The sequence below is a fragment of the Panulirus ornatus genome, chromosome 59 (assembly GCF_036320965.1).
Source record: "Panulirus ornatus isolate Po-2019 chromosome 59, ASM3632096v1, whole genome shotgun sequence".
NCBI classification, from domain to species: Eukaryota; Metazoa; Arthropoda; class Malacostraca; order Decapoda; family Palinuridae; genus Panulirus; species Panulirus ornatus.
Window position 1 is genome coordinate 26,882,542 of NC_092282.1, and position 12,500 is coordinate 26,895,041.

At 46.7% G+C, this 12,500-nt stretch overlaps 1 protein-coding gene across 1 annotated transcript in view; it reads right to left on the reverse strand.

Annotated features, from left to right (window-relative positions):
- Window positions 1-12,500, reverse strand: part of cac (calcium voltage-gated channel subunit cacophony) — a 1,845,957-nt gene that overhangs the window by 1,668,140 nt on the left and 165,317 nt on the right. The window contains exon 4 of the mRNA XM_071696567.1: window positions 7,872-8,633. Coding sequence (XP_071552668.1) covers window positions 7,872-8,633 — 762 coding nt within the window. The remainder of the gene's footprint in view (window positions 1-7,871; window positions 8,634-12,500) is intronic.

The window sequence follows — 12,500 nt, forward strand, 5'->3', positions numbered from 1 at the left end:
AACAACTACCATGTTATAATAACATGACACAAGTTATCATCATACAACAACTACCATGTTATAATAACATGACACAAGTTATCATCATACCACAACTACCATGTTATAATAACATGACACAAGTTATCATCATACTACAACTACCATGTTATAATAACATGACACAAGTTATCATCATACAACAACTACCATGTTATAATAACATGACACAAGTTATCATCATACAACAACTACCATGTTATAATAACATGACACAAGTTATCATCATACCACAACTACCATGTTATAATAACATGACACAAGTTATCATCATACTACAACTACCATGTTATAATAACATGACACAAGTTATCATCATACAACAACTACCATGTTATAATAACATGACACAAGTTATCATCATACAACAACTACCATGTTATAATAACATGACACAAGTTATCATCATACTACGACTACCATGTTATAATAACATGACACAGTACGAGTTGATGGTAAAGTCCTGGCTGGGCTGGCACGCTCCACAACTGAATATTAAATATTTGTAATATTCTGCAGCAAGACTCGTCATGTTAAATATTATAATATTCTGCACCGAGACTCATGTTAAATATTTGTAATATTCTGCACCGAGACTCATGTTAAATATTTGTAATATTCTGCAGCAAGACTCATGTTAAATATAATATTCTGCACCGAGACTCATGTTAAATATTCGTAATATTCAGGAGCAAGACTCGTCATGTTAAATATTCGTAATATTCCAGAATGGAGACGTGAAGGTGAAGCAAGACAAACACATCAAGTGTGATGGTATAGTGGAGATAATGTGTGGCATCGCCCGGGCCAGCACTCACTCACTCACTCACTCACTGTGGCCGGCTTAAAATGTCACAACCCAGCAACACTCAAGATGAGAGAGAGAGAGAGAGAGAGAGAGAGAGAGAGAGAGAGAGAGAGAGAGAGGCTCGTGACTGAGGTAATTAGACAGAAGCGCTTCGCGTGCTCGCGCGTGCTCGCGCGTGCGTGCGTGCGTGGGTCGGGGGGGGGGGGGGGGGTTGACCAGTGTTCACAGGTGAAGGTGTTATTTCAGTCACCTGGACGATGTGTACACATAACTGCCACCACTTGTGTACGTTTGGCCTGGCCTGACTACACACGTACACACACACACACACACACACATACAACTTGGAGGGGACTGGCGCCGAGTGAGACAGAAGGGGGTGGGACAGTGGGTTGTGGGACAGTGGGTTTTGGGACAGTAGGGGGTGGGGACAGTGGGTTGTGGGAAAGTGGGTTGTGGGACAGTGGGTTGTGGGACAGTAGGGGTGGGGACAGTGGGTTGTGGGACAGTGGGTTGTGGGACAGTGGGTTGTAGGACAGTAGAGGGTGGGGACAGTGGGTTGTGGGACAGTGGGTTGTGGGACAGTAGGGGTGGGGACAGTGGGTTGTGGGACAGTGGGTTGTGGGACAGTAGGGATGGGACAGTAGGTGGTTGGAGAGGGCTGGTAGCTTGGTGTACGTGGTTGAGTGTAGGTAGTGGGTTGGCAGTGGTGGAAGTCTGACCACTGAGGGTGTTGTGGAAGCAGTGGTCAGCAGAGCTGATGCTGACGTCGCTGACAGTGTGCCTCCGTCAGGCGGGCCTGTACCACGTCAGCGAGTGTGGGACAGCGAAGTCCCAGCCTAGTCCCCTGTGGGACGCCCCAGGTGAGGGACGGGCAGGTGGGGGAGGTTGTAGGTCATGAGGGGGGGGGGGGTTGTGCCTGCCTGGGTTGTGGTAGATAAGGTCCCACCATGATAACCGGGGGGGGAGGGGGGAGGGGGGTGTTGAGGAAGTGATGGTGTGTGTGTGTGTGTGTGTGTGTGTGTGTGTGTGTGTGTGTGTGTGTGGCTGGGACACGAGCTAGGGAGCCTGGCTGGGACTTTACCGTGTGTCGTAGCTAGGGAGAGGGAAGTGTCTTCATCACATCTACCACTTGTCTTGTCTACTGCCCACACCCCCACACCACGAACATACTGGTCGTCCATCGTCCGTGATGTAGGTCGTCCACCGTCCGTGATGCAGGTCGTCCATCGTCCGTGATGTAGGTCGTCCACCGTCCGTGATGCAGGTCGTCCACCGTCCGTGATGCAGGTCGTCCACCGTCCGTGATGCAGGTCGTCCACCGTCCGTGATGCAGGTCGTCCACCGTCCGTGATGTAGGTCGTCCATCGTCCGTGATGCAGGTCGTCCACCGTCCGTGATGCAGGTCGTCCACCGTCCGTGATGCAGGTCGTCCACCGTCCGTGATGCAGGTCGTCCACCGTCCGTGATGCAGGTCGTCCACCGTCCGTGATGCAGGTCGTCCACCGTCCGTGATGCAGGTCGTCCACCGTCCGTGATGCAGGTCGTCCACCGTCCGTGATGCAGGTCGTCCACCGTCCGTGATGCAGGTCGTCCACCGTCCGTGATGCAGGTCGTCCACCGTCCGTGATGCAGGTCGTCCACCGTCCGTGATGCAGGTCGTCCACCGTCCGTGATGCAGGTCGTCCACCGTCCGTGATGCAGGTCGTCCACCGTCCGTGATGCAGGTCGTCCACCGTCCGTGATGCAGGTCGTCCACCGTCCGTGATGCAGGTCGTCCACCGTCCGTGATGCAGGTCGTCCACCGTCCGTGATGCAGGTCGTCCATCGTCCGTGATGCAGGTCGTCCACATGCGATCCATCTCTTCCCTTAAGCTTACATCACCCCTCTCCCCCCACAGCTCAAGCTTGTATGTCCCACTTCAGCTCAAGCTTGGATGTCCTTCTGTGCATCCTTCCATTCAGCATGAACTTCTATGTCCCTCATTCTAAGCTGCTATGTCACCCTCCTCAGCTTGAGCCTCTACGTCCCATTCAGCTTAAGCTTCTGTGCCCCAGTTATGCTTGGCCAATGGGAGGGTCGGGATGATTTCAAGCCCCGTTGTGATTGGCTGGCGAGTGAGAGGAGTGAGAGCTGGACTGGACCAATGGGAGGGTCGGGATGGTTTGAAGCCCCGTTGTGATTGGCTGGCCAGTGAGAGGAGAGAGGCGCTGGGAGAGTATCGATCCGGCCGAAGGTGTGAGAGTGAGCCTTGCCACTCATTCAGCTGCACTCTCTCTCTCTCTCTCTCTCTCTCTCTCTCTCTCTCTCTCTCTCTCTCTCTCTCTCTCTCTCTCTCTTCCTACTCTTCCTCCCTCTCTTTACTCCTTCTATCTTCTCTTCCTCCTTTATCCCATCTATCTCTCCCTCTTCTTACATCTCCCCCTTCCCCCTCCCTCCATCTACACCCTCTCCACTGTCTGTTTCCTCTCCTGGTCTGTCTGTTGCCTCTCCTGGTCTGTCTGTTGCCTCTCCTGGTCTGTCTGTTGCCTCTCCTGGTCTGTCTGTTTCCTCTCCTGGTCTGTCTGTTGCCTCTCCTGGTCTGTCTGTTGCCTCTCCTGGTCTGTCTGTTGCCTCTCCTGGTCTGTCTGTTTCCTCTCCTGGTCTGTCTGTTGCCTCTCCTGGTCTGTCTGTTACCTCTCCTGGTCTGTCTGTTGCCTCTCCTGGTCTGTCTGTTGCCTCTCCTGGTCTGTCTGTTTCCTCTCCTGGTCTGTCTGTTGCCCCTCCTGGTCTGTCTGTTACCTCTGCTGGTCTATCTGTTGCCCCTCCTGGTCTGTCTGTTTCCTCTCCTGGTCTGTCTGTTGCCCCTCCTGGTCTGTCTGTTGCCTCTCCTGGTCTGTCTGTTGCCCCTCCTGGTCTGTCTGTTGCCCCTCCTGGTCTGTCTGTTGCCCCTCCTGGTCTGTCTGTTGCCTCTCCTGGTCTGTCTGTTGCCCCTCCTGGTCTGTCTGTTGCCCCTCCTGGTCTGTCTGTTGCCCCTCCTGGTCTGTCTGTTGCCACTGCTGGTCTGTCTGTTGCCCCTCCTGGTCTGTCTGTTGCCCCTCCTGGTCTGTCTGTTGCCACTGCTGGTCTGTCTGTTGCCCCTCCTGGTCTGTCTGTTGCCCCTCCTGGTCTGTCTGTTGCCACTGCTGGTCTGTCTGTTCCCTCTCTTGGTCTGTTTGTTGCCCCTGCTGGTCTGTCTGTTCCCTCTGCTGGTGTGTCTGTTCCCTCTCTTGGTCTGTTTGTTGCTCCTTCTGGTCTGTCTGTTATCCCTCCTGGTCTGTTGCTCCCCGAGATCTGTTGCCTGTGCCACCGTACTGGCTCTTGCCCACCCACCACTCTCCTTCCTTACCACCACTGTTCCCTCCTCTGTTCTCCCTCCACCCTCATCCTCCCTACAAGCAGGTGTCTGCTGCCCGATTTTCTGTTTTTCTTTAATAAACTACAAGAACAGTCTATCATTTTTCTGTTTGCTTGTCGAGGTCTGTGTCTGCTGGCCAGAGTCTTCTACTGGCATCGTCTGCTGCCACTGTCTTACTTCTGTTCCCTGCTCTACTCCATCTATCTATCTATCTATCTATCTATCTATCTAACATCCCTTCATCATCTATCATACACGCCATCGACCTTTGACCTTAACTATTATTGTCTACTTCAGCTGTGGTTTTCCTAAGTGTCTAACTCATTATCTTAATCTAATCTATCATTAACTATATATATATATATATATATATATATATATATATACAATGTTGTATGGTTGCGAGGCGTGGGCTATGGATAGAGTTGTGCGCAGGAGGATGGATGTGCTGGAAATGAGATGTTTGAGGACAATGTGTGGTGTGAGGTGGTTTGATCGAGTGAGTAACGTAAGGGTAAGAGAGATGTGTGGAAATAAAAAGAGCGTGGTTGAGAGAGCAGAAGAGGGTGTTTTGAAATGGTTTGGGCACATGGAGAGAATGAGTGAGGAAAGGGAGGGAGTAACAAAAGTGGGGAATGATGGTGAAGGTTGGGGGGGAGGGGAGGGCGTTAGTTGGCCACAATAGACTACTGACGCAGACTACAGTAGTCTACTGACGCAGGCTACAGTAGTCTACTGACGCAGGCTACAGTAGTCTACTGACGCAGGCTACAGTAGTCTACTGACGCAGGCTACAGTAATCTGTTGCTGATAAGAAAGACTATGTAGAAGAGGAGGAAGTTATCAAAGAGCAGATAATCTCTTTCATCTGAATAAAAAGATATCTATATTTATCTACATTTTCTCTTTTATCCAGATGCATAACGAGTCAGAGGTTGCGCCAGTATATTTCATTTACCGTTGAGTAATACAGGTAACAGGTAATCAATTACCCTTAACGAAATTAAGTTGGTTATAATCAATTTAAAAAAAAATATTCAATTTAGTGAATAACTGGTCGACAAATGGTCTAGTCTCCCCACCACAGAAAACGGTCTTCTGAGTTACGAGAAAATGGTCCCATCCAGCGCTGCCGCCGGATCACAGAAAACGGTCAAGTGTTCAGAAAATAGGGTTTCCTCAGGGGGACTATCATAAACGGACAGAATGACTGGTAAAGACACCCACTGGGTATAATACATGGAGAGGAACCATTCTCAGTAACTCTTAATAAAGACAGTGACTGTTACTGATCAGCATCGTACTCAATATTACACATCTATGTATCAGAACTGGACAGCAAGCAGAAATGACGTACACATGAATGTGTGTGTGTGTGTGTGTGTGTGTGTGTGTGCAAGTTAGTAAGCCATATATGAAAGTCTATTGACGAATTAAGTTAATATAAGTTCATCAGTGTGTGCATTACACTATTCCGACTATTTGTGTGTACGTAAATCAATGTTATTGGTCTATTGGTGAGGCCCAGCACTTGTTTTCCTTCTATCCCTCTCTACATTTTCCTCTGGTCAAGTGTGTCGTTCATCAGCCACATGACAGCTCAGCCGGTGGCATGACCCTTGTCACAACCTTGACCTACGTTCTCCAATACTATTAATAATAATAATAATAATAATAATAATACACAAATAGTTCAAACTTGCCTTATGTGTCATGCAAATGATAAATGTAGAGTCACCAAGAAAAGAATAAACAAAATGTATAATCAAAGTTTCTTACACTTTCATATTTTCTTCATTGTCGCTGTGTTCCTGCAGTGTACCATACAACCAACCAAAGAAAATGGTCACACTCCCATTGTAGAAAATGGAGAAGTTAATAGGAGTCTATCGTATATGGTTCTAACACTTAACTGTGTTTGATATAACCTAAGTGGTACGTGTATCACCACTGCTATAAAACAGAACATTATATATACATATATATATATATATATATATATATATATATATATATATATATATATATATATATATATATATATATATATATTTTTTTTTTTTTTTTTATACTTTGTCGCTGTCTCCTATGAGTCCAATATATATATATATATATATATATATATATATATATATATATATATATATATATATATATATATATATATATATATATATATATATAATCCTCCTATTATAACATCTACCTTTTCCAAAATATTTGAATCCTTCCTCAACTTCCATATTCTCAAATATCTTGAATCTTACGGACTTTGATCATCATTATAGGTTCAGTAAGGCGAGATCCACTGGTGATATTTTTTCTTATCTTACTAATGTCTGGTCATTATCCATGAAAGATTTTGGGGAGTCATGTGTCGTTGCCCTTGACATATGTAAGACTTATGCTAGGGTGTGGCATCGGGGTCTCAACTCTGGCTTCCCTCCCTCACTTTGCTCCATCATATCTAGCTTCCTCTCTGGCCGATCTATCTCTGTGGCTGTTGATGGATCAGCCCCTCACCTTTTCTCCATCAACAGCGGTGTCCCTCAAGGTTCTGTGCCGTCCTCTACACTATTTCTCCTTTTTATTAACGATTTCTTCTCCTCCACAAATAATCCATTGCACTCACACGCTGACGACTCGACACTGCATTCCACCACACCCTTCAATTCTGCTCCTTTTCCTCTCACTCGATCTGCATCTCGTCTCGATACATCTCCTCAATAAGCTCAGACTTGGACAGGATATGTCAGCCGGGTAAAATCAAATCTGGTCAAGTGTAATGCCTCCAAGATGCAGTTTCTATCACTAAACCTCGAAACTGTGCAGTTCTCTCCCCTCTCATGTCTCTCCCAGTAAGTACGACCTGCCACACATTTTAAAAGACAGTTTTTTTCACTTCCTCCAAAACTCGTCAATACTTTCCCTTGTGTCTTCCATTTCCCTTCCCTAATCCTCTCTACACTTCAATCAAGATCCGACCTTAGTGTGGACCCTCGCCATGTCATACCCGTTTTCTCTACACTCAAACAATGTTAGAAATAAATTCACGAGATGTTGACCATATGTGATGTTGTGTTTGGACAAACTGCGTCGACTGTGTGATGAATACTGACCACGTGACGTCATCACGTGACGATGACGTAGATAACATTTCGTCTTGTAGTAACAAGTAAAAGGAAATTTATTTCACGAAATAACACCAATCCAGAACCAGACCCAGGTCTAACGTATTCGAAATCTTTTGTAGACACTAAAATTAGCCTTTGAGGAGCCATTTCCCCCGCCCACAACCCTCCCCACAGTTTAAGGACAGAGATACAGGTAAACACTGTATCAGTTGTGTAACCTCTGTTGTCCAGAAGTTATGGAAATGACGTCATATTTCGAACTCTGGCACGAATGGTTTCAGTCCAGTCGCATCGAACTGTTAGTGTGGGGACGGGCACACACGTCCAGTGTGAAGATGTCATGTTGATCAAGGAAAATGTAGAGAAAACTATAACTATTTGAAAATGACATGTGGAAAGAGGAAAATGGCTCTTCCATACATGACTGCTACGCTGATTGGATGACTTTAGCTATGCGAGTGTAAGGCAAGTTGGAGCAGTCATGCAGGAGGAGGAAGGTGGTGAGGTACTCACATGAGGTCACCCAGGCCCATCTTCATGTTGGACTGGACCAGGGCGCAGCTCTTGTGGTCGCTCAAGGTCACTGCTGTCCGCCGTCGGAAGTAGCCAGCACCAGTGAGCGGTGAGGGCGAGGTCAGGGGCGGGTACCGCTGTACGTAGGGCCCGTTGGGCAGACTGAGGCGCACCTGCTTCTTGCCCCCGCTGGGGCCCTCGCTGGGGGCCCCCATCACCACGCTACCCTCCGACCTGTTGCTGACACTCAGCTCTGAGAGCCGCCGCGCCCCCAGGTGGTCCTCCTCGTGATCCTGGTCTGACTTGTCTCCTTCTGCGTCGTCGTCAGGAGCGGTAGATGCTCCTGCAGGAGGCTCCTGCCCGTCCTCCTCCTCCTCCTCCTCCTCCTCCTCCACGAGGACGCCATGGCCGTCTGAGGTGAGGGACGAGTGTCGTCTGGTCACCACCACGATGGACGACTCCTCGATCGACCCCAGGGACGACCTGCCTGGGGAGCGCGAGGGTGACCTGGGCGGGGCGCGGCCTGGAGAGGTGCCCGGGGAGCGTGCTGGGGAGGGGCTTGTCCCCAGGGGAGCTGGGGAGCGGCAGAGGGAGGTGAGAGAACCACTGGTGTTCCTGCGTGCGGCGGGCGACGCCAGCCTGGAGGGGGAGCGGGAGGCTGGCAGCAACGACGACGAAGACGACAACAAGGACGCCGAGCTAGTACGACGCCTGGCGTGCCGGCCGGCCACACCGAACATCCTCCTGCTCCACCAGCGCCTCCTGCACAACACAAACCATCAATTACTACCATCATCATCACATACATGACACATGTTAACATATTACTACCATCATCATCACTACATACATGACATATATCAACATATTACTACCATCATCATCACTACATACATGACATATATCAACATATTACTACCATCATCATCACTACATACATGACATATATCAACATATTACTACCATCATCATCACTACATACATACATGATACATGTCAACATATTACTACCATCATCACTACAACATACATGACACATGTCAACACATTACTACATAGCTTCACTACTAACTTATTACTCATGATTATAATGATATCAATAATGATAATAATAATAATAATAATAATAATAATAATAATAATAATAATGAGAATAATAACACTAAATAATGGAAAAGTAGGTAAGTATTAAGCTCAAAGGTCTGTCATACTGATCACACCACTGTGATGACCAGTATGTGTCATGTACTCTACCCACTGTTATCTTCACTACACAATCCTCCACGACACGAGGCCGTCTGACCCCATATGGTGGAGGTCAAAGGTCATAAACACGAAGGGTTCTCATCTCCTTTAGAAGTCACAACTCTTTATCTTAACCAAACTACATCACTGACAACACTGCCTTTGTGACCTATAACCCTTGTGGGTCAGGTCGAAGGTCAATATTGACTACACCCTCAATACCAGGTCAGGTCAACGACCCCCAGACTATGAACACGTATCTGACATGACACAAGTAACACTATCTTGTGTTAGAAACATTTTCGATTGTTGGATAAATACAAAATTATTGTATAATAATGAAAACAAAACCAATAGAAACATTCTTGGGTCATTAATGATGACATAATCAGTTCACCTAAGTTTCCCCTCTCAAGTCTCCATAAGCAACCATTTTCTCTGACCATTGACAAGAGAAAACGGATGCCTCTAAAGATGAGCGCCAGGAAGTCGTAGAAAACGGTGTCATCCGTTTTCGTTCACGGATCGGTTGGCGGGGGTAACTCAATTACCTTCCTAGGTCTCCCTATCTTACACAAAAAGTTTTAAAAAAAAGTACAAAAATGCCTATTTTCCTCACAACGTTTTCTATTTATGGTTACAAATGAAGCACGGGCGTTACCTGTAGTGTGACACGATCAACAGATACAGCTAAATATGGACGTAGAGACAGACAAACATAGTAGTGCAAGACTTGTTATCTACAATATAATGGAGAATGAATCAGGCCCACTGTACCTGCTGTACCGTGGGCCACACGGTACACTTGGGCACGGTTTACCTACTGTACCGTGGGCCACATGGTACACTTGGGCACGGTGTACCTGCTGTAACGTGGGCCACACGGTACACCCGGGCACGGTGTACCTGCTGTACTGTGGGCCACACGGTACACCCGGGCACGGTGTACCTGCTGTACCGTGGGCCACACGGTACACTTGGGCACGGTTTACCTACTGTACCGTGGGCCACACGGTACACCCGGGCACGGTGTGCCTGCTGTAACGTGGGCCACACGGTACACCCGGGCACGGTGTGCCTGCTGTAACGTGGGCCACACGGTACACCCGGGCACGGTGTACCTGCTGTACTGTGGGCCACACGGTACACCCGGGCATGGTGTACCTGCTGTAACGTGGGCCACACGGTACACCCGGCCACGGTGTAACTGCTGTAACGTGGGCCACACGGTACACCCGGGCACGGTGTACCGTGGGCTACAAGGTAAAGATGGCTCAATGTAACCAGTGTACCCTGAGCTACACGGTACAGCCGGGTGTACCGTCCATGCTGTCACAATATCCATGTGGGAAAAGTGGCGTGTGTCGACGACGTAGCCATCACCAAAGTGTACCACCTAACCCTGCTCTCGTGTGGAGCGCAACCTTGGCACTGCAGACTTTCATTCATGACCTAAACTCGTCTGAGACCTGAGATTTCCATCTCACAATGACCTCAAAAATATCTTAGATTTAGAAATAGACAATTTCTATACGTAACAAGGTCACTAACGAGAACAAAGCGTCCAGGTGTAATTAAATTTTGGGTTTGTATATTCACAACCATCTCACAACACAACCTGTACAAGAATACAACTGAGCCACTATAGGATATATATATATATATATATACATATATATATATATATATATATATATATATATATATATATATATATACATATATATATATATATATATATATATATATATATATATATTTATCTTTTTTTATTGTGCTTTGTCGCTGTCTCCCGCGTTAGCGAGGTAGCGCGAGGAAACAGACGAAAGAATGGCCCAACCCACCCACATACACATGTATGTGCATACACGTCCACACACGCACATATACATACCTATAAATTTCGTCTGTTTCCTTGCGCTACCTCGCAAACGCGGGAGACAGCGACAAAGCAAATATATATATATATATATATATATATATATATATATATATATATATATATATATATATATATATATTTTTTTTTTTTTTTTTTTTTTTTATACTTTGTCGCTGTCTCCCGCGTTTGCGAGGTAGCGCAACGAAACAGACGAAAGAAATGGCCCAACCCCCCCCCCATACACATGTACATACACACGTCCACACACGCAAATATACATACCTACACAGCTTTCCATGGTTTACCCCAGACGCTTCACATGCCTTGATTCAATCCACTGACAGCACGTCAACCCCGGTATACCACATCGCTCCAATTCACTCTATTCCTTGCCCTCCTTTCACCCTCCTGCATGTTCAGGCCCCGATCACACAAAATCTTTTTCACTCCATCTTTCCACCTCCAATTTGGTCTCCCTCTTCTCCTCGTTCCCTCCACCTCCGACACATATATCCTCTTGGTCAATCTTTCCTCACTCATTCTCTCCATGTGCCCAAACCATTTCAAAACACCCTCTTCTGCTCTCTCAACCACGCTCTTTTTATTTCCACACATCTCTCTTACCCTTACGTTACTTACTCGATCAAACCACCTCACACCACACATTTTCCTCAAACATCTCATTTCCAGCACATCCATCCTCCTGTGCACATCTCTATCCATAGCCCACGCCTCGCAACCATACAACATTGTTGGAACCACTATTCCTTCAAACATACCCATTTTTGCTTTCCGAGATAATGTTCTCGACTTCCACACATTTTTCAAGGCTCCCAAAATTTTCGCCCCCTCCCCCACCCTATGATCCACTTCCGCTTCCATGGTTCCATCCACTGACAGATCCACTCCAAGATATCTAAAACACTTCACTTCCTCCAGTTTTTCTCCATTCAAACTCACCTCCCAATTAACTTGACCCTCACCCCTACTGTACCTAATAACCTTGCTCTTATTCACATTTACTCTTAACTTTCTTCTTCCACACACTTTACCAAACTCAGTCACCAGCTTCTGCAGTTTCTCACATGAATCAGCCACCAGCGCTGTATCATCAGCGAACAACAACTGACTCACTTCCCAAGCTCTCTCATCCCCAACAGACTTCATACTTGCCCCTCTTTCCAGGACTCTTGCATTTACCTCCCTAACAACCCCATCCATAAACAAATTAAACAACCATGGAGACATCACACACCCCTGCCGCAAACCGACATTCACTGAGAACCAATCACTTTCCTCTCTTCCTACACGTACACATGCCTTACATATATATATATATATATATATATATATATATATATATATATATATATATATATATATATATATATACAGACATATACATATATACACATGCACATAATTCATACTGTCTGCCTTTATTCATTCCCGTTGCCATCCCGCCACATATGAAATGACAACCCCCTCCCCCCGCATGTGCG